This window comes from Stigmatopora argus, chromosome 20 (assembly GCF_051989625.1).
Source record: "Stigmatopora argus isolate UIUO_Sarg chromosome 20, RoL_Sarg_1.0, whole genome shotgun sequence".
Classification (NCBI taxonomy): domain Eukaryota; kingdom Metazoa; phylum Chordata; class Actinopteri; order Syngnathiformes; family Syngnathidae; genus Stigmatopora; species Stigmatopora argus.
The window spans coordinates 3,137,621-3,162,317 of NC_135406.1; the positions used below are offsets into that span (position 1 = coordinate 3,137,621).

At 47.2% G+C, this 24,697-nt stretch overlaps 4 protein-coding genes across 9 annotated transcripts in view; 1 reads left to right on the forward strand and 3 right to left on the reverse strand.

The window, feature by feature from the left end:
- Positions 1-4,122, reverse strand: part of dennd4c (DENN/MADD domain containing 4C) — a 14,359-nt gene extending 10,237 nt beyond the window's left edge. For 2 of the 3 annotated variants that reach the window (XM_077588078.1, XM_077588076.1), the window contains exons 1-7: positions 3,812-4,121; positions 1,307-1,619; positions 965-1,217; positions 818-887; positions 565-734; positions 187-428; positions 46-112 (exon numbers count right to left, since the gene is read on the reverse strand). In XM_077588078.1, coding sequence (XP_077444204.1) covers positions 46-112; positions 187-428; positions 565-734; positions 818-887; positions 965-1,217; positions 1,307-1,605 — 1,101 coding nt within the window. In that variant the 5' untranslated portion in view covers positions 1,606-1,619; positions 3,812-4,121. Of the gene's footprint in view, positions 1-45; positions 113-186; positions 429-564; positions 735-817; positions 888-964; positions 1,218-1,306; positions 1,620-3,811 lie in introns of all 3 variants that reach the window. The other variant, XM_077588077.1, reaches the window with a different exon arrangement.
- An 860-nt stretch (positions 4,123-4,982) lies between these two features.
- LOC144065721 (mitogen-activated protein kinase kinase kinase 11) lies at positions 4,983-18,727 on the reverse strand. 2 transcript variants are annotated; one of them, XM_077588743.1, is made up of 11 exons: positions 17,745-18,727; positions 16,734-17,572; positions 11,145-11,325; positions 9,993-10,141; positions 9,505-9,680; positions 8,576-8,822; positions 8,376-8,492; positions 7,917-8,073; positions 7,731-7,843; positions 7,136-7,651; positions 4,983-7,054 (listed from the first exon to the last, which is right to left on the reverse strand). In XM_077588743.1, the coding sequence occupies exons 2-11, from the start codon at positions 17,521-17,523 to the stop codon at positions 6,471-6,473; spliced, it is 3,030 nt and encodes a 1,009-aa protein (XP_077444869.1). In that variant the 5' UTR covers positions 17,524-17,572; positions 17,745-18,727; the 3' UTR covers positions 4,983-6,470. The 2 variants fall into 2 exon arrangements, with proteins under 2 accessions (XP_077444869.1, XP_077444868.1); XM_077588742.1 differs by having other exon boundaries at positions 16,734-17,679.
- A 372-nt stretch (positions 18,728-19,099) lies between these two features.
- Positions 19,100-22,652, reverse strand: drap1 (DR1-associated protein 1 (negative cofactor 2 alpha)). Its single transcript, XM_077589331.1, has 7 exons — positions 22,161-22,652; positions 21,788-21,860; positions 21,488-21,581; positions 21,278-21,403; positions 21,116-21,206; positions 20,952-21,040; positions 19,100-19,984 (listed from the first exon to the last, which is right to left on the reverse strand). Exons 1-7 carry the CDS (start codon positions 22,200-22,202, stop codon positions 19,807-19,809), a joined length of 693 nt encoding a protein of 230 aa, XP_077445457.1. The 5' UTR covers positions 22,203-22,652; the 3' UTR covers positions 19,100-19,806.
- Positions 22,649-24,032, forward strand: c20h11orf68 (chromosome 20 C11orf68 homolog). Of its 3 annotated transcripts, none has more exons than XM_077589330.1 (2): positions 22,649-22,777; positions 23,197-24,032. In XM_077589330.1, the coding sequence occupies exon 2, from the start codon at positions 23,213-23,215 to the stop codon at positions 23,984-23,986; it is 774 nt and encodes a 257-aa protein (XP_077445456.1). In that variant the 5' UTR covers positions 22,649-22,777; positions 23,197-23,212; the 3' UTR covers positions 23,987-24,032. The 3 variants fall into 3 exon arrangements, with proteins under 3 accessions (XP_077445456.1, XP_077445453.1, XP_077445454.1); XM_077589327.1 differs by having other exon boundaries at positions 22,723-22,841; XM_077589328.1 differs by lacking the exon at positions 22,649-22,777 and adding an exon at positions 22,872-23,122.
- The last annotated feature ends 665 nt before the right edge of the window (positions 24,033-24,697 follow it).

The window sequence follows — 24,697 nt, forward strand, 5'->3', positions numbered from 1 at the left end:
GTTCACAGCGAAATTGGATCGACGTGAAGAGGAACGAATGCTCACTTGGACTAAAATTCGAGGCCTTTGCGGTGACGGGAAGGAGACGTTATGCATGAAGTGGGAAATGTGCCTGTGGGGAGAAAGGAAAATTGGACATTGACAGCAGCGGGTGATTCAATGTTGAACGGGGAGGAAAATAAGTACTTTTCGATAGGCAGCAGGTGTGGGCCGGAGACGGAAAGCTTGTAGAGGAACATGAGGAATTTTCGGAAAGATTCGAAGAAGGGCCAGCGGGAGAGGAGGCAGATGCATTTGTTGGCGTTCAGGGGACGGTTGGGGATCATTTTCTTTTCCACTGCAGTAAGCAGGCCCAGGTGGATCTTCTGCTTCTCACTCAGCTGGTCTATCGGGTAGGGCTCGTAGAACTGGATGGCCGAACCGTAGACCTGAGTGTAAGACAAAGTTAGATTTTTGGGGGGGTCAGACATTTTTTGAGGAACTTTTTGGGACTTTTGTGAATGGATACTTTGATTTTTTGGGGTAGGGGTACTTTCCAAAAATCAGAATTTTGTGAATAGATACCTTTTCACCGGAGCTGATGGTCAACACAAACGTGGAGAAGACGGGTAAAGGGTCTCGGGTGTTTGGCGCCCAACATTCTATCTTTGCGCCCATGGGCAAGCAGAAGAGAGGAACGGACTCTGAGAGTGGGAAGGACTCGTAGTCCTCCTCTGGGTAGCGAAATATGAGACCTGGAGAGAAAAACAACAAGAATAAAATGCAAAGTGGAAAACATAGCACTTTTTTAAACCCACTTTTTTCTGCTCTGACTTACCTGCTTTGTAAGTGATGGAGTTGGAAGCTGACACGGATTTCTTATAACACAGAAACACACTTGAGCCCCACTGGAGGACGAAAAAGGTAGTTTATTAGCCTTTTTCCTGCCATACATTTTGCTTGGTTTTCCCAAGTAGTGACCCACCATGCCGCAGTTGAGGTTCTTTTCCACTTTGCAGAAGGTATGCGGTGGCGTCTCGCCCTTACTGGTGACGATGACGCAGATGTCGGTGACGGCCAGGGTGTTCTGGGGCTGGACGGGAGGAGCGCGACGGAAGGTGACAAAGATGCGTTGCGAGGTCGCCGAGCTGTTGTTGACGTTAGCGCAGCGGCCGTACGGCGTGGCCTGGATGACCTCGCAGCCTTGGATCAGACGTTCTTTGCCCTCGTAGAGCACGCTTGACGTGATGGGCAACGGGTCGTTAGCGCGAGCCGCTAACGGGCCTTTACTCTCCGTTTGGGATTTGCGGCGGCGGCGGACACGTACCCGACGTCGATGAGCGGCGGCTTTCCCCGGCTACGCTTGTAGCAGAGGAAGAGCTCGGGGCTCTTGAGGCTGCCGTGGTTCAGGTTAGCGGGCTGGCCGCCGTGGGTGCTGTCGATGCAGGTGAAGCCCTCCGGCACGGCCTCTCCGGCCGATCTGTTGATGATGGCCAGGTCGGTGATAGGTGCCTTGGGTCCGCTCACCTTGGCCTCGGAAAGGTCGTGCTCCAACGGCGCCGACTTGTCCGTCAGGCCAGCCACCACAAAGTAGTCGGTTACGCGGTGACCCTTGTCCTCGGTCATGGTTAGACGTGCACCTGAAAGGTAAAAGGCATTTAGCCAGCTAAAAAAAGCTCATTTGGACATTTCTTGTTGACTTTAATGATTTTGAAAATGGCTTTAAATCAATACAACAATATATTTGCTTGTGCAGCTCGCTACAGATACAGTTTGGTAGCTCTGGCTAATCTCTAGCCAATCATAGTTGTTGAAAGCGATGGCGTATCCCTACGCCCGCGACAAGGCATTGTGGTGTTGCCAACTCGAAATCTGATTGGTTAAAGCAACAGTCTTATTGACAGAGCCTGCAGAACTGATTGTGAAGGCCTTGAGGCAGATTTCTGACCCTGGCAACAAATAATGGCCGAAATGTGATTGGTTAAATGCTTCAATATGAAAACACACATCTGGAAGCAGTGCAACCAGGGGGGAAAGCAATGAAAGGAAGCTAACAGACCATTTGGAATTATTTCATAAGTATTGATGGACAAAATATAATATATGATTCAGATATTTCTTAGGCCAGCAGAGAAGGCCTTGAAGGCCCTGACGGCCCGCCACTGTTTACATCTAAGGACGGCAAGCGAGTGGAAAAAATATCCTTACAGAGGCTCCTTTGTAATACACCACAACACGAGACAAAGACAAAGTATGCGACCCGGCACAGGAAAATGAGTCGCGTTGACCCGTATCGAAATTATGGTTTTCAAACCCTCGAGAAAAAAAAGTACGCCGTCAGTTTTTGAAAGGCCTATCATGTTTTGCTAAAATGTAGCGACTTCAAGTGTAAGAGATCACGAAATTGACCCAATAAACATCACACGCACTCAAGTCATCTCCAAATACGGCATATTTGATTGGCCGTTACATCCGCAACACGGTTCACTTACCATTGAAATCTGGAGTCATGGAAAAATTGGCCAACTGGTGAAAACTAGACGGAACACTTGAGTTACGGTCGGCATCACGGTTGTAAACGCCCGCGGGCCTTCGGCGTTCCAGTACTGGCCCTAACTTGTTTGTAAATGTAACGATGAGAACTCATCGGGATACGGTGACCCCCCGCCCTGTCAAAATGTCGACCAAAACGAAAATATTTCGTAATGTTTTGTTTCGTCGTCGGCGCTACACGACCACTTCAGTATGATTTTTGAATGGCGGGCAGTACAATGAGTCTGCGAGTAAACACCTGCGAACCCACAATGCAATCGGGCGTCTCAGGGTGGGCCGACGCGGCAGGAGAAATGGGAAGGGAGGGCGTGGAGGTGTTATATTTCCAACCGTTGCTTCCGACCACATAACTAGGTCAATGCTGCAAAAGGACAGGCAATCCCCAGGCCAGCCGCTCGACATTGGCCCGTATCATTGACAAAACAACAACAAAGTATCCCTGTAACCTTTACTATGAAAAACATATGATTAGAATATGGATTGAAATAATTAATATTCTCCCTTTCAAAGAAAATCTTACATTCCCTCCTCTTTTTTAATGCAAATATGTTTGTTTTTTTATTATCTAAACACTCATATTATTAATTGGGCTGTAATAGTACCGGCATTGATGAGATGTCTGCCCCCATGCTGGGCAGCTACTTCCTGGAAATACTAACATTTGTTTACTAGTGTTATTGCACATTATGGAAATTAAATCATAAAAATATATTTTTTTAAAAACAAGTCTTTAAACTGACGATTAAGACCTTGGCTTCCCCTTTAAACCATTGTTTTGGTTATGCCAGTGGCAGCTTAATATGAATATATTTTAAAAACGTGATATTTTTAACGTCATTTAGGTACCTTTTTTTAACAAACAAAAAAAGTGGTGACATTTCAAGTTGGCCTTCGGGGAACAAAACCGACTTAAAGGTTACTTGACACATGGTATTACCGGTGTACTTTTTTTCAATACTCGGAAGTACCACAGTATTTGTTGAGTCATGGCGAATTTTCCAATGTATTCCTAACCACAAACAACATGGAAACCTGTAGAAACAGCATTTGACACGACGGGTTTTTAGTAATGTGGTAAAAAAGTTCGTCTTGTCAGGGGGCGACCACCGGGGGGGCTATAAAACACCCATATTCGTTCGAAATAAACACAATTACTCAAACGTAGTTAGAAATGTACAGTTGTGGACACTTTGTTGTCGAACAATGGAAACTTAAGAAGTCTCGCCTGCACCTGGTGCTTCGTAATTAGGCGCCATATAGCAAGTCGGTGGGTACTTACCGGCTGTTTACAAAGAAGACCGCTGACATGAAGCACTTTTCTGCTTTCGCCCGCCTGCCAAGTTCCGTAGTTCGGCCGCTTTCAACTCGACGCTTGTTCCCAAGTGAAAGTTCGCCCTGAGTTGTTTCCAATGGTTTAACCGTGGCTTTCGCTCGAGCGCGCGGGCGCCATGTTTGTGTCGAGGCTGGTAGTTTTGCTGCTGCGCTTTCAAGCGACGGAACCGCCCAGAGACGTCGAGGACGGACGGACGGACGGACGGAGGAGCCGAGTGAGCCGAGCGGGAGGCTTCGTCAAGGGAGGAAAGGCCGTTTCCGCTTGAGACTCTGCACCAATTCCGATTGTCTTTTCACAATAAAGGATTGTTAGGCGTCGTTTACGTGTCACACTTGTCGTTTAAATACATTGCATTAAATACATATCACTATCATTTTTACTGTAGGCAATGTGTATTTCCGTTTTTATTAATTTTAGTTTAATTTTATCATTTGTGTTCATGATTATTTATTGTTTGTTGTTATTTGTGCGTATTTATTATTTACGATTTATTTGTTTGTTTGTTGTTATTTACTTGAATGACAATAAAAACATTGAATTCAATGTCATTACTTTCTCAATTCAATATAAAAAATACTATTAAAAACATAATTGCTGACATTTAAGATTTTTAATGACCACAAAATAAACAATTCAAGTATAACATTTATTTTGTCTTTTTTTTACATTTTATTATTTATGTTCATGATTATTTATTGTTTGTTGTTATTAGTGCATATTTATTATTTACGATTTATTTGTTTGGTTGTTGTTATTTACTTGAATGACAATAAAAACATTCAATTCAATGTCATTACTTTGTCAATTCAATATAAAAAAAATACTATTAAAAACATAATTGCTGACATTTAAGATTTTTAATGACCACAAAATAAACAATTCAAGTATAACATTTATTTGGTCTTTTTTTAAATTTTATTATTTATGTTCATGATTATTTATTGTTTGTTGTTATTTATGCATAATTATTTACGATTTATTTGTTTGTTGTTATTTACTTGAATGACAATAAAAACATTCAATTCAATGTCATTGAGTTCTAAATTCAATATAAAAAAATACTATTAAAAACATAATTGCTGACATTAAAGATTTTTAATGACCACAAAATAAATAATTCAAGTATAACATTTATTTGGTCTTTTTTTTTATTTCCACAGGTTAAAACATTTGTAATAATCAAGAAATAATAAAAACATATTTAAACACTTTGTAGGGAAATAATCTTGACACAGAAAAATAAGAGTTGATTAGGCCCAGCCCAGACTGAGATTTCCATACGTTCTTTAAAACCACATTAAACATTATATTGGCAGGTCACGCAACAAAAATTATACACAAAAAAAATACACAAAAACATCAGCAAAAACAAATTTAACAGAGGAAAATCAGACAAAAGATGAATATGGCATCAATCATGTCCAGCTTCACTTTTATTTAAGATCAAATTAGATCAGGGGTCATTGCACAAAAGCAGGCTAGGGGATTGAATTTGTAAATATTATAATACAATTGATCCTGGACACGTAACCATGGCGATGGAGCTTCGCTACTGTCACTCCTGGATCCTACGTCTGTGCAATAACCCACTGGCCTGGAGATGGTCTTCTCATATGCTAAAATGGAGATTGTCAACGAACTGAAAATAAGAAGCACCCAAACAAAATGTTTTAAAAGTCCAGTGGAACGAACAGCTATACTTAAGCATCATCCTGATGTAGACTGTGTCCGAGGCCGACGTTCGAATCCAGTGTGTGACATAGAAGCCATGTATAAATATCCCTAACCCCGTCCCAATATATATATTTCTATTGCTATACAAAGCTTTGTATAACATGCGAGCCACCATTTTATTTCGTTTGTGTTCAGCTTGAGCACCTAAAAGAGATTTACTCCTGTCAAGTTATTGATATAGTCACATTGAGTTTTTTTTTCTCTTGAATTTATCATTGCCTTTTAATGGGACTCAAATCAATGTATGGCTTTTCGCTATCGTCATCTTCCTAAACTTGCGCGGGGGTTCTTTCTGCCTGAAACGTCTCCACTTTCAAAATAAAAGCACAAATCCCTTGACAATCTTAGTCTAACTTCCACTCGTAGAACCTCCTTAATATAAAATCCTGATTGGGTTCTGACCAATGTTCCCTCTAAGCTGTGCGCGTGCGCAATTGCGCACTACTCTCGTCTTCTCTGCGCACAGTAAATCATATGGAGCGCACAAAATAAAATCCTATTTTTTTTTAGCTGTGAGGCCGACGCGCGAACCACTCAGCCAAAAAATTAGAGGGAACATTGGTTCTGACTCGTCAAAATCGCCGGTAATGGCGAACAATGGCATTCTTGGATGTCATGGGTGGGCTCGACACAATGTGGAAAAAAATTGCAGCCGCAAACAATAAAGTTGTGGCGTACAAAATGCTCATTGTTGCTTTGAATGAGACCGAGCTGTTTTAAAAAGTATTTTATAATACTAAGTTGATTGTGTAAAAAGGGTCAAAAGTTCATTTGTGGCTAATAATAGTCATGTTTTTCTTTTTGTTCCCTCACATTTTTACGGTTGAAAGATTCTTGGTAAGTGATCTGAAATGGACCGACTCGGCGGACCTCAGAAACGGTCGTCGCGGAGTTGAGTGGGAGACTTGAAGGGTTTGAGCCCCAGGGTCCCTCGAGGGTGGGCTCGCTCTTTGGTTCCGTCCGGGGGCTTGACGCACGCCGCCCAGTCGATGAGCGGCGAGTCGGCCGGGTTGAGCGGCGCCAAGCGAAAAGACGCCAGCGTGGGCGAGCCGTTGGCGGAGCACGGCGCCGAACGCGAGGTGGGGAACGGCGCCGAGAAGGGGTCGAAGGGCGACGTGCCGTCCGGGGTGAACGACGGGTCCGCCCTGAGGGCGAAGGGGTCGCAGGCGGGCGAAGGGAAGGGGTCGCAGTTGCTGAAGGGGTTGGTCGGGGAGGGTCGGTACCCCAGCGGGACGCTGTCCGAGCGCCTGGGGCTCCGGCCCGCGCCCGGGGTCCCGCCGCCCGCCGAGATGAAGCTCCAGGCGTCGATGCGGGGCCGTACGGGCGAGGGGCGGGGTCGGGGGATCACGCTGACCTGCAGGCGGCTCCAGGAGGCCGCCTTGGGGTGGAGAGAGTGCGGCGTGGGGGGACTTTCCTCGGGGTCCCGGGTGTCTTGGCACAGGGGCAGGTCCAGGACTGGGGAAGACGCAAACATTTCAATAAAAGCACCATGCAAAGACCAGAGGTTTTTTTCACTTGGGAATTTTCAGGACCCACCTAGCTGGGAGCCGAGCAGGCTCGGACTGGACCGCCTCCTCTGCCCCGTGGCGTGCACCGAGCTCTCGGAATCGGGGTTCCCGTTGGCGGTCGGGAAACCGCCTCGCGTCCGGTGCCGACACCCCGCGCTCGGCGGCGGCGGCTTCAGTTCTTGGCAGCGCAAGGTTAGATCCAAAAGCGGCTCGGCGGCGGACAAGGTGATGAGGTCGTCCACGAAGTGGGGGTCCTGGACCAGGGGCTTGGAGGCCGAGCTCTCCGGATAGGAGGCGGGGCACTCTTCCAGGGATGGCGGGTTGGTGCGAGGGGGCGCTTTCGGGGAGACGTCCAAGCAGCGACCCAAGCCCACGGATGCCAAGAGGGAGCCGGTCCCCAGCAGGGCCCGGTGGGTGTTCTTCATCAAGCCCAGGGGGCCCCTGTCTGGCCTGGGAGAACCCACGGGAGAAGACCCTCCTTCTTCGCTGCCAGAGTCCCCTTGCTGAAGAGGAAGCCGACGCGGGCCGTCTCTTGGCGAGGAGCCTGCCGAAAAGACCCCAGAACGGCGTATTCGCCATCATACGGTGTTTGGGGAATAACAGTGAATTTGAAGGGCGCCTACCGTCGTGAGCCAGGGGGAGGCTCGGCGTGGGGGGTCTGTACTCCTCAAAGTCGTCCGCGGATTGGCCGTTCTCGCCGCAGTGCGATTCTAACAGCTTGGCTCTCATCGACAAACTGACGGGGAGAAACCAGAAGGCCCCAATTAGAGACCCCGAATGCTCTCGGCTTTCCCCAATGTGCAGCTCACCTGCTCTCCTGAGGACTGAGGCGCAGGACCTTGGGGCTTTTGGGACTTTTGGGGCTCTGAGGCCTCCAGTGGGGGCACAACTTGGACTCTCCGTTAGCGTGCTTTGGAGACGGGACCGGACTCAGACCGAATGTCCTGCTGTTGTCGCTGGGACTCACTGCGGACAAACGGGAGCGTCACTAGGGGTCGTCGATGGCACCCTCTGCTGCGGCGAAAAGGGACTGCACTCGGGGGCGGCAAGAGTTAAAGGCAGGAAAAGGGTTTTGAGAAGGTGCGACGGTCCTCCCGGGGAGGACATTTTGGCTCGAAAACAGACAATTGACCGAGAGCGGCAGGAAGCGGGGAGGTGGGCGGAGAGTTTATGGAAAGAGGAAACCACCAGTGGGTGGGTGGGAATCGGCGGGACCACACAGAGAAAGAGACAAACGGCGGTAGGGATAGAAAGCAGAAATTACTCACGCTGGATGGCTCGGAAACGTGGGCCAAACGACGGCGAGGAACCGGAGCCCAAATCGGGCGAGTTGCGCCTCTTCTCCAGGCCAGGTGACGCCTGCACGGTGATTTTGTGGATGAAATCTGAAGAAAAATAAATAACAGTATGTCAACATACAATGAAACGCTCAGTCAAAGTCAAAAAAGTACGTGATGACCAGGCGGACCTTGCGGCATGCTGATCTTCTCGCCGTTCTTGCTTTTGAGCTTGTGCTTCTTGAAGGTGCCCTTGCGTTTCTTGACGTTGGGCTTCTCCTGGTACTGGTTGAGGTGTAGGATGAGGAGGCTGAGCTCCCGCTCAAAGACGTCCTGCTCCCACTGAGCCAGCTGCTGCTCGCGTTGTCGCAGGAACTCCTCCTGGGACTTTTGCTCCAGCGCTGCCCGTTTCAGCTCCTCCTCACGACAGCGCAGCTCCTTACGGAAGACAAGCCAGATAACAAACTTTTCATCCGGTTCTTTTCATCCAAAACAAGAGGTTAAAACATGATACATTTAATATTTGCCCTCTTTCCCGATTCAAAAATATTTCTTTCATTTAAAAAAGACAATATTTGCTGTTAAGAGGCTCAAATACAAGATTTGTACTCATTTTAATGTCCAAAAATGATTTTGAGACCCCCAATAAGATCGTGTGCGGTCGACTGGTCGCCGGTCTTTTAGTCGCCGTCTTTTGGTGGCGGTCTTTTGGTGGCGGTCTTTTGGTGGCGGTCTTTTGGTGGCGGTCTTTTGGTGGCGGTCTTTTGGTCGCCCCGACCGCGACAATGGGCGACCAAAAGACCGACGACCAAAAGACCGGCGACAAAACAAGGTAAAACAACGCGGTCTATGCATCAATAAAAGCCAGCAATATTAGCCTAATAATTACTAGGGCATTAAGTATGACTAAATAGTCATTCGCAGTTTGTATTTAGGGAATTTGAGCAACGATTTAAATGGTAATTATCACTTCCCTTCCGGGCGACCAAAAGACCGGCGACCAATCGACCGTGTACCCAATAAGATGGTGGTGCTAATTTATTGTGACAAGTTTATAACTGGCACTTGCTGAAAGCGTTTTGCTTGCGTTTTGCTTTTGTTTTGATTGCGTTTTGCTTGCCTTTTCCTTTGCGCGTAGCTCATCAAACATGTCCTGGATCTCCAGCTTCCAGTCCTCCTGCAAGGAGTGGAAGGAGTCCTGTGGCATCTCCTCCTTCACCTGCTGCTCCAGCGCCGTCAGCTGGGCCAGGATGGAGCCAAAGTTGGGTCTGCGATGGGGGTCCTGGTCCCAGCATTCTGTCGGGCAGCAGACCGGGTCAAAGCGTCAAGTCACCTTTCCTCGAACCAAGCGGAAAATATTCAAATCCACTTGCTGTCAGTGTTGGTTTCACTTCTTTGACACATTTATATCTCAATCTTCGAGGCTTAAAATGAGGAAGTGCCTCGTGGATTCATATGTTGACATCAAAATTGCGTGGGGGTGAATTGCCTAGAACTCAGGCACAAAATGGCAGACTCACGGCAGAAAACCCGGCCGGTGACGTCACCAAGTGCTCGTTCTCTTCTCATTTTTTTTACTAATTTTGACGGCGCTTAAATGTGACCCACCTGACATGAGCTGAGCGAAGGGTTCCGGGCACGTGGAAGGGATGGGCAGCGTCAGCTTGTTGACGGCAACGCCGTAAGCCACGGCGAGCCCGTCGATCCCTTTGTAGGGCGCCTCTCCCGTCAACAGCTCCCACAACAGAACGCCGTAACTGCAAATGCAAACCCGCCATTACAATTGTGAAAATGCTGTTGAGGATGAGGAGATGAGCCTTAAAGGCCCTTGGCCCCACCCACAAAAAAAACTGAAAACAGAAGGTAATGTCACATAATGTTGCTGCAGTGTTCTATTATTAGGCTAATCTTTTCTCTTGTTGCCATTTTGTCAACATGTGCTAGCTAGCAGAGCGCTAGAAGCAATTCTGGTTGTGATGTCACAACCAGAATTGTTGAAAAAAGTGGGCGTTTCTATAGGTGCTGTGAATACTGCCAGATTTGAGAATCCAATTAGTTTTCTACATAAAACCAAAATGACAAGCAGGCAGATATTATTGATCATCTGTGTTGATTTGGGGTCAATAGGTCAAATGTTGAGCAAATTAAATGGTAATAAGAGTCATGAATGATATGGATTTATTTCTAAGTTCCATTTCTCATTTTCTTGACAAGGTCATAGCTTTATAACACCACTAAGTCAAAAAATCTAAGTTAACACAGGCCATAATTGGAATATAAGGCCCACTGATTGCACTGCAATTAACGTCCAATGTTATTTTTGTAGCGTGGAGTAGCCAACAATTCTTTACACGCTAGCCTGGCATCCAAAGAAGAGCGCTTGGATAGCACACACTGTCAATTATCTTTTGTCCGAGCGCCTTGGACGCCAACTAAACGTGGAGCGTACGGGCCCTAACCTTTCTTCTTATTGGCTGCTTTAATTACAAGTCGTGGAAGAGAAAATAACTCTTTAATTTGCCAGCCTGCCTCTGTTCCGCCTTCATTTTGCAAATCTTCTTCTGGAAATAAGTTCAGCAAAATACGTGTTGACCCGCTGGGGCATTTAAATGCAGTTATTAGTACTAAGAAATTCCTTCTGGGTCAGAACAAGAGACAATAGGACCATGGAGTCCACATGTCCCGCAACAATGGACAGATGTCCTCTCTGTAGAGAGGTAGTATCGCACAAAACACCCCAAAAAACAAAAAAAATCTCACCTCCAAACGTCGCTGCCCTTGGAGAAGGTGGACGACTTGATGACCTCGGGCGCCATCCAGGCGTAGGTGCCCGCCGTGCTCATCTTGGTGGTCTTGTGCCACTCCCTGGCCAGGCCGAAGTCGGTGATCTTGAGGGTCAGGGCCTCCATGCATTCGTTCTCGATGGGCTGGGCCAAAAGGACTGCGGCGAGGTCGTCCCAGAGGAAATAACGGGCAAAGGTTAAACAGGGTTGATATGGGTACTCGGACGATTCGCCGAAAGACGTTCGGCCGACGGACAGTTCGCCGAACGGACGTTTCGCCAAAACGGGATTCACGCGCTCGCCCCGCCCCCGGATCGTGTGTGTACATGTTTTTCAACCTCGGCCCGCGGGCCATATACGTCCCGTTACAGATAACATTCATTTAGTAATAACAAGGGCGTGTACTGCCCCCCGCTGGACATATTTCTAAATACAAGTACGTAGTACAATGTGCTTCCAATTTTTTATATTTTTGATTTTATCCTTGCGTTTAAAGTAGTAGCCATTTGGAGATCACGCAGAACAGTACGTGACAGAAGAAATAGAGAAAATAAAGTAGTAGTAACAGTAAGTACTACTGTAATGAAAGTGTAAATCCAGAAATCCTACTCCAGAAAATTTACACCAGCATAGAAAACGTTGAGATTCATCTTTGAATTAAGGTTCCCAGCAAATCATTTTGAATATATATTTCCTAAAATAATGGAAAATTATTTAAAATTAAACTAGAAGTAAAAGTGTTGAAGTTCCATGGCATTTTCAGGTATTGTTCTCTAAGCCCTCTAGTCTGTCCAAGGCACTTAGAATTTCACATAAGTCTTCTAGTGTTGTTTTTTCTCAATGTCAGACATCAATTCCCAGCTTTGATGAATTAAATTGCGTGTCCAAATGGCTACTACTTTAAACACAAGGATAAAATAAAAAACATAAAAAATTGGCAGCACATTGTAGTACGTACTTGTATTTAGAAATATGTCCAGCGGGGGGCAGTGCATGCCCTTGTTATTCCTAAATGAATGTTATCTGTAACGGGACGTATATGGCCCGCGGGCCGAGGTTGAAAAACATGTACACACGATCCGGGGGCGGGGCGAGCGCGCGAATCCCGTTTCGGCGAATTTTCCGTTCGGCGAACTGTCCGTCGGCCAAACGTCCGTCGGTGAAACGTCTTTCGGCGAATCGTCCGGTCACGGTTGATACAAATTGAGTTTGACTTTCCAAAACGTGCAATTGGGGAAAGCCGTCCATGGCGACTTGTGAACTTTGTCGCCATGTCAGCACTCCCACGGCGCGAATAACAGCGCCACGGCGTGACGAGTCTTGCCCGATGGCCTGATAGAGAGGCCGAAAAGGCGACAATGTCTGCCGGAACGCCAGCGTGACCCGTCGCCGTGGCAACGGCAGCCTGTTTGCTATTGTTTGTTGTCGCGCGGAACGCAGACGCCGTTCGGGATTTGCGCGCCACGTGACCCCCGCGGTTATTCGATTCCTGAGATTTCGTAACACAACGGGGGCGGGCATTAAAGCGCGACGGTACGCTACGATACTTTCGGGGAACTCTGACGTGATTAGCGGCGTAACGGCCTTTTGAGGAAGCCCGCCTGACCTCCTTTTTTTTTTTCCTTCTCGTGACTTTTTTCAGGCACTAAAACGAATACACACATTTGGATTTCAACTCATTCTGTTTTTCTTCAAGATATATTTTGTTGAAGTATTCTATCATTCAATGATGAGTATCCAGTGTACTTTTCAAGCCACATCCAATCTTTTTTTGTTGTTGTTTTTGTTAACGCCGTCTCCCGTAGCTCCGCCCCTCCCCTAGTCACCTCGCTCGCGCCCGTAGGCGAGCGAAGCATTCCGGCAAGGGCGGGGGCTTTCCCCCTGGAAGAACAGGAGCTTTGTCCCCCGAGAGGGACGCGGCGACGGGCCGACGGACGGCCCGGCGACCTCTGACCCAGCCGACCGACCGGGAAGGCGGAGCCGGCGATTTGAGGTCACCGTGACGACCGCCGTTATCACAAAATCAGTTTACCGATAGTGAAAAAATAAAATACAAAGATCGGCACCTCGCCCTGTTTATCTTCTTGCGCTAATAAGTATAGCAAGGTCCAAAAATACTGATAATAATCAATAGACAAATTTGAGGAGCTTAAATTCCTGGAGAAGGCTTCCATGACTTTACACCAGTGCCGGGCCGTCAGGGCCTTCAAGGCCTTCTTTGCTGGCCTAAGAAATATCTGAATCATATTATATTTTGTCCATCAATACTTATTAAATAGTTCCAAATGGTCTGTTAGCTTCCTTTCATTGCTTTTCCCCCTGGTTGCACTGCTTCCAGATGTGTGTTTTCATACTGAAGCATTTAACCAATCACATTTCAGCCATTATTTGTTGCCAGGGTCAGAAATCTGCCTCAAGGCCTTCACAATCAGTTCTGCAGGCTCTGCCGCTTTAAACAAGCGTCGATAAGACTGTTGCTTTAACCAATCAGATTTCGAGTTGGCAACACCACAATGCCTAGTCGCAGGCGTAGGGATATGTCATCGCTTTCACCAACTATGATTGGCTAGTGATTAGCCAGAGCTACTAAACTGTATTTGTAGCGAGCTGCACAAGCAAATATATTGTTTTGTTGATTTAAAGCGATTTTCAAGACGGATTATGCCAGAAATACGACAGGACAGGCTCGACTTTCATCATTAGCTTCAATGGCGATAGAAAAGAAGGAAGAAAGAAAGGAGGATGGACATTGTGTAGAGTTAAAAAGGGGTTTTGGTGAGTAAAATATGGCTATATTCCTAAATAATATTTCAATTGTGGGCCCGGTTCTGATATCTGAAAAGCTCCAGTGTTTGTATTTAATCATTAAATGCTGCTAGGAAGTGGATTTTACCCGTTGAAGGCGCTACGAGAAAATGAACGGACCGCCACTGCTTTACACACCGTGTAAAGTAGCCCTTTAAGAGCTGCGGGTGGGCGTCAAGATGGTCACTTATTAACAAGTCGGCCTATCTAAAAATGGCCTTTGTTTCCAATGCGGGTGGACGGGAGATTTCCCTGGGTGATTCTCAAACTTTCAAACTTTACGGCCTCCGAACAAGAAGGCCAAACTAAAAATGGCTCTTTTCAACGACCACATCTGAAGAAGCAAAAAAAAGCACACACACACACACCAGTTACTCCTTAGTTGTTTGCCGCTATATAATTGGCAACTCCCAAAACTTTTTGGACGTCACACGACCGGGATCTCAACGTTAGGGAGAAGAAGTCAAAGGTGAGGCGGCCATGGTTTGGGAAAAAGAACGCCCTTAAAATGGCCACCTGAAACGACACGCTTAAACATTAACGCACGCCTAAGCAAACGCCGCAAAGTGTGTACGCGCGGTATGCGGGTGATGTTCAGAGGGTGGGCGCAATCTGCTGAATGAAAACATGCTGGCGGAGGCACGGATCAAGTCAAACAAAAACAGGAAGAAAGAAAAAAGAGCTGTTGATCCCCTAAAAATCGAAGTCATTTCTTCCTGAAAAAAGAAACCAGGTCACCGAGTTCTACGAACGTGCCATTTACCGCCAGTTTTACGGCACGTAGCAAAGAGGTTTTGCTTTTGCCAGGACACGTGCGGGTGCTCCGTTCAATTTAAGGTCCATTTTGAGGGTGCTTGAGGTTCAAACGGGCTAAAATGCTAAAATGTGCAGCATACGTTGTTGTCGTTGGTGGAATATTTAGACGGTTTGCCCTAAATAATAAGGCTTGATGTATATATTTGCTCCATTTGTCCACTCTCTCTCTCTCTTTTCTCCAAAGCGAGTAAATAACATGTCATTTAGAAAGTGGAGTGGCCGGCAGTGGAAACAAACATGCAATTTAATCCAAGTCAGGCTTAAAATAAGATGGGACTGTCAGCTGCACTCCCCGAAGATAGTCAAACGCTTTTCTTGGTGCAGTGGTACCTCGACCTACGATCAGCTCGTGGTAGGACGGAAATTTTGATTGAATAATTTGCCCTAGATACGATCAAAATTTTGAGATGCGACCAAGCCAGGTGGCCATGACATGAGAGGCTGTTTATCATTGTAGCGCACTGTCTTTTTTGCCGCATCTCTTTCGGGTATAACTACTATATCTACGAGGAATTTTAGAGAGGGATTTTTTGGGGTGCAATTGTTAACGTCACGAGCGTCGCCGCCATTGAAGTTTACTCTAAAATGGCAACGGTGGAAAAGAAGAAGCGCTTTTAGGGAACTGGCTGCACGCTTATGTAATCCGGGGGTGACCAAACTATGCCACAAAGGTCCACGGGGGGCGCAGGTTTTTCATTTTTCATCACCTTTTCGGCACCATGCCACCTTCCCAACGTCATCGGCCAATTACAGACTAATTCGGACACCCCGGGGTACTCAAAGACGTGCTCCCGTCACCCACGTCTTTGGGAAATACCCCTTTGACACGTCACCACGACGGGATATGGTCGCGGTTGCAGACGTGTGCCGGCCTGCCGCAAAGACATTCATCAAATGGAAAAACAGGGGCGAAGCGATGCTATCTTAAACAGGGAGCGACGATATTCGCAACTCTGGTGGACCCCCGCTTTCGATCCGGGCGGACGAGTCGCGTTGGCAACAAGTCCGAAGAACCTGCGGTCGATTCCGGGTTGGGCCGGACGACCGATGGGCGTTCGGATTTCGACGCGGAAGCGGCGTTGATACGATCGCGGCGTTATTGTGCGTGGCCTGGCAGGAATGCTAACATTGAGATTGCGCTCAGAGTTTAAGGGAGCTAGCTACGACAAGTCATTTTTGGGTTGTGTAGGGGTTATTCTGGGATATTATTATATATGTGAGTATTAATCATTATAGGTATGTGTGGAATATTAATCATTATATGTATATGTGATACATTAATCATTATAAGCAGACGAAAGCTCAGTATAACAAGGACACTCCCCCTTCCCTGCAGCTGGCTCAGAGGACATTTAATTGTTTTGAGGACTATTGACCTGACAGATCACCGAGTCCCGGGCCGAGGACTGTTGATCTGAGTTCGCAATGAAGATCTGGGAAGGACTCTTAAATTGCTTTGACTTGGATTCCGGCAGATGGCGATAATCGAATCCACTTCCGAAAATACTCGCATATTGTTTCAAAATACTGTCGCTCGTTTCACCTTTTATGGGAATTATTATGCTTACTTGTGCAAATTCTTACGCAGTTGTTTTTGGTTTCCGATCTGCTATGCAATTGTTGTTGCAGTTGTTTTTTTAACCTTAATTGTGTTATTCGGTTAGCTTATGCAATTGTTTGATTAAGATAACCTGAAGTGTTTTGATTATGTGCGACTAAATGGACCTTTCTTGAGAATGCTCCGGTGGCGAGGACGAGCCAGGACGGATTCTCACTTGCAAGTTATCGCTAGATTATGTCTACGATGTCTCTCCTTTTATTAAAGTATATCTATTAATAAACCTATCAGGTTGTTAACTGTTAACCGGTTAACTGTGAAAAACGCCAATCAGACTTATAGGAACCATTTTTTTTGCGTTCAGAAGACGGAGAGCGAAGAACGTACTGTTGTTGGACTTGAGGTCTCGGTGGATGACGGGGACGATGGCCTCGCTGTGCAGGTAGAGCATCCCGCGAGCGATCTGCACGGCCCAGTTGACCAGGACGTGAGGCGGGATGCGGCGGCCGGCTAGCGCCCGGCTCAGGGCACCCCCGGAGGCGTACTCCATGATCAGACACAGGTTGGGCTCCTGCAGGCAAACGCCTTTAAGGGCGATGATGTTGGGGTGGGTGAGCATGGCGAAGAGGCGCGCCTCTTGCCGGACGTTCTGCGCCGTCACGCTGATGTCCTCGTCCGGGTCCTGGCGGGCGGCCTTGACGGCCACCAGGGCGCCCCTCCAGGTTCCGCGGTAGACCTTGCCGAAGCCGCCCACCCCGATGACCTCCTGGAGGCTGAGTTCGCGGAAGTTGACCACGGCCGGCTCCAGCTGGCCCACCATGGCCGAGATCTCCGAGCCCACCATGGCGGGGCCCAGTTGGCCCACCACCGCCACCGCCGCCGCGCCGGGGAGCTTCCCGTAGCCGCCGGGCTTGAAGGATCCGTAGTTGGAGGGGAAGATGCCCACCTTGTTGTTGACCTTGCCCGCCCACCAACCCTCGTCGCCCGATATCTCCGAGTCCAGCGACAGGACCTCCACCAGGTCGCCCTTGCGCAGGGTGAGCTCGTCTTTGCAGGACGCCTCATAGTCAAAGAGGGCCGTCCACACCGGGTTGGCGAAACTGCCTTTCTGCGAGGCGTCCAAGTTCTTCCAGCCGGACAGGGGGCCGCGGCTGAATATGTTCTTCAGCGGCTCCATGGGGTCTCCGACGCCTCTCTGCCGGGAATCCGCCGCCGCGCCCCGAGGGCTTGAAAACGAAGTACAAAGGGGCACTTGATGGCGCCTCGCTCCCTTTCCCGCGAGTCTCCCGGGTTCATCGGGGACGAGTCGAGCGTCGGACGGGGGGTCGATCCGCTCGGGAATGGACGCCGAATTTAGACCTTGCCGCCCGGGCTAATCCCGCGCCGCGGGAGACTCACCCGCCGGCTCAGGAGGGCGACAATCGGGATCATTCCTCCGTCGGGGTGCTCCGCGGGTTCAAGTCATGTGCTAGAATGTCGTGGAATCGCCCGAGCGTATTTCACACGCTCCTTAGTTAAGTCCTTTGCGTGGCAAGGCCACTGCAAGAAAAAAAAAAGGAAATGGCAAAAGTTTGGGGCTTTCAAAATATACTTATAAATGGCTTAAATCATCCTCTAAAAAAAGGACGCTGTTATAATTTTTCAAGGGCCTCTATGATAACCACAAAAGTGAAAAAAAGGCGTAACAAGTGATGAACAAGACAAAAAGTGATGCTCGTGGGCATTTTGATTGGACTCTACAACTAAACAACTACTAGTGGACAGTCCTTGGATGGATAGAAAAAGACAAGATGGCAAACGCTTCCTGCCTGGACTCTGAGCGCTGTTTTTTAAGTATATTTAGCCATGAAGTGGCGTGGGCCAGCCAGCACAAGCAGGAAGCAAAGAGGAGTGCAGAGAAGAATAGCAGGAAAGGGAGCCAGCATTCACTTGAGCCGGCCCACTGTTTTTTAGCACAACTTTCAGGTGGGACCACTGCGCATTTCCCCCCTCAAAGGCTCCCGGATCCTTCAAGCAAAAAGTGGTCAACGTGGAAGGGAAAAGCCCCCAAAAAAATCACACACGATCAAGCGATTGTTCCAAAAACAACATGCCGGCCCTTATCTTTGCAAAGTAGTGGACCTCATCCTCCTCATTCTCCTCCTCCTCCTCCTCCTCCTCACGGCGTTCGGTCCCGAGCGGTGTCGATCGGATGATCCGCTTCGGTTGGGTTCGCCACTCCGATAGACACGAAGGGAATTATCCGGAATAAAAACAAGGAGAATCCCATCTAGATCGGAGTGTTAGATCCCGTTTTGATCGCGTCGTGGAAGTCCAAGTAACTTCTACGTCCGTTCTCTTGAGGGTGGGGGAGACGCAACTTTTTTTTTCTCCCCCTTCAGCGACCGGAAGTCAGGTGACAGGACACGCTCAAGTTGGAAGAGCTTAACTGTGAACGCATCCGGGATCGCCTTACAAAATAAAACGGGAAAAAGAAGTGGAAGTTATGCGGGGTTTAATGGGAGATTAGTTCGATTATGGTTTACAATTATTAAATATATCGATAAAATATGACCAAAAACGTATTTTTAGTCGAATTGGAGTTGAAATAAACAACAGAATATATAATAAACAATATACTATTACCAATGGGTACCCTTACGTTTTGCTCCTTTAATGTAACACAAACTAGTTGTTTTTATTACACTTTTTGGTTAAATACATTTAATTTTAAACATTTTGTTATACAAAAGGAATACAAAATAACGAGTCGCTCCTTGAAACATGAACATTTATTCCATACAAAATGAAAACAATGTTAAAACGTTCACAATGCAACTTCCTTTGCCTATTTGAAAACATTTAACATGGACAGAAAGGGGAACCTCGTGTCTACTTTCAATGTCGCCATTAAAAGTAATCTTAAGAAAGAAAAAAAAAAAAGTGGGGGGAGGTTGTTGAGCAACAAATGAAAAAGATTCAAGAGATGAACGTGGCCTGAATGGAAAATATCTGGCAGAATAGACTTAAAAACAAAGCCATAGTTGAGTTTTGGAGGGCGGCCCCCCCCAAAAAAACTTTTTTTCCTCAGGCTATTGTCTCCATTTTGGCCTTGGAAGTTGAAATTTGGGGGGGAAAGGGATAAAAACATGAATTAAAAAGAGAACCAAAAAAAGATGAGTGAGAGAAAAAGCAAAAAAAAAAAGGAACACAAACGACAAAGGAACCGTCCATGGACAAAAAAAAAGACATTTCTGAACAATAATCAAAAGTGAACCCCTTAAAAATATCCTGCTAGGATTCTCGTCTACAGTGAAATAAAAGCCGCAGTTTAAAAAGAGAACACAAAATGAAACGCAATATACAACCGGCTTCCTTTCTCGGCGTCTCTGGTGGACGAAGAGTCACTTAGCAAAAAAAGTTTGCGTGTTTGTGTGTGTGCGTTCGTTCGGAGAGGGGGGGGGGTCAAAAAGGGGGGCGGTTAAGAGTCATAGTCTTCCTCGTCGTAGTCCTCGTTGGGGGGCGGCGGCGGCGGCAGGGCGGCGCTCATCGCGGAGGGCTGCGAGGCTGAGGTCAACGGTTCTCGGGGCTGCGCCGGATCCACGTCACCCCCCGGGACCGCGTCGCCCGCGGGCGTGTGCTTGGGGGCCGCGTGGACGCTTGAACCAGAGGACAAAATACAAGATTGTTTCCAGCCTATTATGAGAATATGATTACAGAAGCTCCCCTACTTACGAACGAGTTAGGTTCCGAGCGATTGTTCATAAGTTGAATTTGTTTGTAAGTTGATTCAGTGCTATATTTTGTATTATAATTGATGTTTAAGGCCTATATAAGGATATTGAAGGTTTATATAAGTATGTTTAAGGCTTGTATGAGTAACACACAGTATCTGCGTGTATGTAATCAGATAAATAAAATTAAGTTTAACTTACTTTTGGAAGATGTTGGGGTTATTCTAATATTATAAAAACGGGGGAATGTTGGGGTTATTCTGGATAATATTATAGATGGATCCATCAGAAGATGTACTTGATGCTTAAGGAGATGATGGAGCAGGATTTTATATCATGAGGGTCTTTGTCGTCGCTGGAATGGGTTTTAAAAGTTACTTCCTCCTCCGTAACTTCAATTTAGGAAGAAGTTGAGGGTCGAGGAGTATCTTCCTTGGAGGAATTATTAGAAATTGGCCGAAAGAAGCGATCTAACGACGATGGCACAGTTTTCTTCTTCTTTTCATCATAAATGATGCGGTAGCACTGTATGGCATCCTTCAATTGATTTGCAACCTTTGTGCAACGTTCAATATTTGGGTCTTGCCCCTCGGCCAAGAGTTTGGTCTCGAATTTCTTCATGGGGACAGGCATTTCTTCCTCCTCCTCCTCCTCCTTGACACGTTGCTGAGCCTCCTCCCTCTCACAGCGCCAAGCGTCGGTATTAGCGGCGGAAAGAAGCACTACTCGGAAAAAGGCGCGCAATACGAAATCTAACTTACAGCATCTCCTTCTGAACATTTTTCCACACATGCCATATTCGCAGACATGTTCGTATGTACCGTTGTTCGCAACTCGAATGTTCGTAAGTAGGGGAGCGTCTGTATTTGCGATAATACCAGTTTAAGGGTACCTGCAGAATTTCGAGCGAGCCTGCAGATTTGTGCTGGACTGAGATCCGTCCTCTTCGTCCACGTCCGTTTCCGTGTCCTCGGTGTCCTCCTTTTTTTCCCCCGGCAAAAAAAGTTAAGAAACGGCGACGCACCCAAGGATCGCTCGGGGAAAATGACTCCGCACCTCTCGTTCCGACTCGGTTCCGGACAACTTCTTGTCCTTGGCTTTGGAGCCCGCCCCTCCGTTCTTGTGAACGGACCCCGTCTTTCGGCCCCTGGAGAAGAGGAGCCAGCCGGTTAGCTTATGGAAATGGAACGCTCAACGACACGGGTTACGCGTCCCTACCTGCGCGGCACTTTTTCCCCCGCGGCCTCGCTGTGGTTCTCGTCCCCCTCGCCCTGCATGTCGGGCACCGTCGCCACCAGGTCTTTCAAGAAATCAAACTGCTGTTCCAGCTCGATGCATTGCTTTCTAGCATCCACACACATGGATAGTCTTCATTAAATGACTTGTATTTAGATGGAATTCAACTTTGTATCTTTCGGGAGAACTCACAAGTGTGACGTCGTCATGGTTTTGGCATTCTTGGACTGGGTGACATGACAAGCCTTGGTGAGTAGCGACTCCAAGAAAAGTTCCAGGGCTCTCGCTGATGTCGTTGTAAAGGACTTTGAAGGTGATGACGCGCAACCTAGTTTTAATGCAAACTTATATTACATACATTCACAACTGGGATGGACTCAAATGTGAAATTCATTGGATATGTTACTGCATTTATGACCAATGTATTTCTCTCAGACAGCCCATCAGTTTTATCATACCCAATGTTAGTTTTCCTTTTGACCATAAGGATACAAATAATAACAGGTACTGCTGCAGCCACTTTGCCTATTTCTTCGTCAGTCTGCATAATCTTCTTGATCCGTGCCTGGAAAGGATAAAAAAACGTAGCAATGAAGGACTCTCCTCGATGTTAACTGTCAACAAATGCTTCAAAGCAGCTAGCTATGCTAAAAACAATGCGAAATAGTAGTAAACTGAGGCTGGGTTATATGATATTATTGCCCCTGCATTAATGAGTTTCAATATCCCCAAGAAATCACATGTAATACGAGAGTCGGCTTGAATGCAATTATCGAGTTATCGAAATTATGATGCTTACGATTTAACCCACTTTAGCTCATGTTAGCTAGACGGGACACCGGTGTCGGCGAAGCATCACACTTACGGGTGGAAATCTGGCGTTGTATTTTTTCTTTTTGCTCGGCATTGTCAAACAGATCCGGTGGCTGAAGAAGAAAAACACACAAAAACAAAAAAGGAAATATCACTCCGGCGTAATGTAACAGTCCACCGGCAAGCAGACGCTAAAATAGCGGCACGACCGTCCCGGCCGGGCTAAGCACTTAGCTTAGCACGTTAGCACGTTAGCACGTCGTCGTCACTCCACTGCTGCTTCCTCTGTTTGCTGGCCGCCGGGTCCTAAAGCCCGACTTTTTACTTATTGGTCCATTTCGAGCTTTTGTTTGACTTGAAATTCATTCAGAAAGGCATTTTCCGGTTAAACAGTTACTGGAATTCAGTTTAATTCAATATACATGTATTTAAAAAAAAAAAAACTGAAACTGAAATGTTAAAAGTTGTTTTTCTGTACGCGTATCAAGCATAAAAAGCGGAGAGAATGTCATAACAACAATCTTCCCTTAAACATTTTCATTCAAGTCTTTTGATATCGACTAAAATAATCAGAATAATGACATCAACCTAAAAAGAAACTTCCTTCTTTCAGCATTCTTCGATAGTCTCAATAGCTGAGCAGCGCCGTCTAGCGGACGGAGGTCGACCGTAAGTGAAACTAATTTATGCTTACGTTGTCTAGGCTGCTAGTTCACCACTTGAGACCAAAAAGGTAAATTTTAACACTCCACAATCATCTTTCATTCGTATTATGAATACGCTCCAAAGCTCATAGGACTCAAATATTAACGCGTCTTAAGTTATTTCAGGACAAACGCATATGTTTTGACGAGAGCTAGTGTGGCTAATGTAGTTAGCATGGTGACGCGGAAGTGAATTTATTTGACCACCAAGATTAAATCCACCGGTCTAAACTTCATATCGTTTTTGAAGTTGTAAGCATTGGGAAAACTGCGCATGTAGCATCTCGGTCTTTATTTTTCCCCAACATGAGTAAGTCCTAAAATGCAATATAGAGGTGTTTACTGTTTAAATAATGCTGAATTATCCATCCATTTATTTTTTAGACGCAACTGGAGCACCATGGAGGAGGAGGACGGGGCTTGGGCATCGCCCTCTGAAGGCAACACGCCATCCTCGTTCGCAGCCGAAACGTTTGCCGCCGAGGCCTTGGCGGCGGACATGGACCCGTGGATCAAGTTCGACTCCCGTAAAACCCCCAGGTCGGAGTTCGACGACTGGCTGGAGAGCAACCGGCCTTCCCGAGTGAGCAGATACGGCGACGAGGAGCACGGCGCGGGCGTCGTGGGCTGGATCGCCGTGTATGGTCCGGGCTACAGTCCTTGCGACGGGGACGTGGACGCTCTCCAGGAAGACTGGGAGAAACTGGTGTCCAGCGGGCGACCCGTCATCTTCCAGAACATCAAGGAGCTGGCCCTGAACCACGGCGTCCTCTCGGGCAAGTGGCTCATGCACCTGGACACGGGCTTCAAAGTGGATCGCGCGTGGGAGTGCGTGGCCCGGGCGACGGTGGACGGCGAGATCTCCTCCGCCAAAGTCAGCCCGTACGACCGCGGCAAAGACGACAGGCACGTCATCTGCGTCTACAACCAGGACTTCACCGACGAGAGCCAAGTGGTCCGGCTGGACGCCGCCATCCGAGCCTCGGGGGTCAAGTGCCCCCTGTCCTACAAGCCCGACGTGTACACGTACCTGGGCATCTATCGGAAGAACCGCTGGAAGCTTTGCCCCACCATCTACGAGAGTAAATTCAACCTGGAGTGCGTGCCCAGGCGCTCGCATATCATCAACAAAGTCACCAACACGGACGTCACGCCCTGTGTAGCGGACCACTAGGCCAATGTTTACATCCGGTTGTTTTTAATAAAGCCATTTGCCCCCATTTTGGCTATGCTTGGATTTTTGCTGGCATTGGGGGTTCCTTTTGTTATTTCACAGCCAACTACTTTTTTTACGACCTTAAAAGTAGCGCATTCACCACAAAATAGTCATAAGCAATGTTCCCTCTAAGCTGCGCGCGTGCGCAATTGCGCACTATTCCCGTCTTCTCTGCGCACAGCAGTGCTTAGGCAGAACAACAAAGCAAAAGCACAAAGTACAAAGCAAATCAAAGTAAATGGGATCATTGAGAATCACCATATCAAATCACTAAGACAGAAAAGCAGCAAAAACACAAAACGAACAAGAGTAGACGGAGCTACTGCCACCGGATGCCACTTGAACGGTGCCATCTTGGTTGCGGTAGCAAAAACGGATAGACTCAAAAAGATGTTGTAAAGTTGGAGAAAAACTGGAACCACACACAGGAAGTCTTCCACAAGATGGGGAACTTCTGCAGACTGACCGAGGTTGAGAATATGCAGAGTCACTCTTCCATGCTTATCCGCACAGTTCCTCAGTAGTCTGGAGCTGAAGACAACAGTAACAGAGTAGAACCCCTCGACTCCGTTGCTGGTAAGCGCCGACAGCTTTTCCATCTTATCTTTTGTCCAGCTCCGAATTTCCAGCGGTAATTGAGGTATTGCTCCTTCTGCTGCGTATTGTAAC

Bases quoted from the DNA above. Each gene is read 5' to 3' on its own strand.
- c20h11orf68 (XM_077589327.1), top strand. From the start codon at position 22,795: ATGCTTACGTTGTCTAGGCTGCTAGTTCACCACTTGAGACCAAAAAG. The intron at 22,842-23,196 runs GTAAATTTTAAC...TTTATTTTTTAG, and splicing joins CACCACTTGAGACCAAAAAG to ACGCAACTGGAGCACCATGG.
- LOC144065721 (XM_077588742.1), bottom strand. From the start codon at position 17,777: ATGATCCCGATTGTCGCCCTCCTGAGCCGGCGG. The intron at 9,681-9,992 runs GTGGGTCACATT...GCTGCCCGACAG, and splicing joins CTTCGCTCAGCTCATGTCAG to AATGCTGGGACCAGGACCCC. The intron at 7,652-7,730 runs GTAGGCGCCCTT...TCTTTTCGGCAG, and splicing joins CCTCCCCCTGGCTCACGACG to GCTCCTCGCCAAGAGACGGC.
- drap1 (XM_077589331.1), bottom strand. From the start codon at position 22,202: ATGCCGAGCAAAAAGAAAAAATACAACGCCAGATTTCCACCC. The intron at 21,404-21,487 runs GTGAGTTCTCCC...TGTGGATGCTAG, and splicing joins ACCATGACGACGTCACACTT to AAAGCAATGCATCGAGCTGG. The intron at 21,207-21,277 runs GTAGGGACGCGT...CCTCTTCTCCAG, and splicing joins GGGGAAAAAGTGCCGCGCAG to GGGCCGAAAGACGGGGTCCG.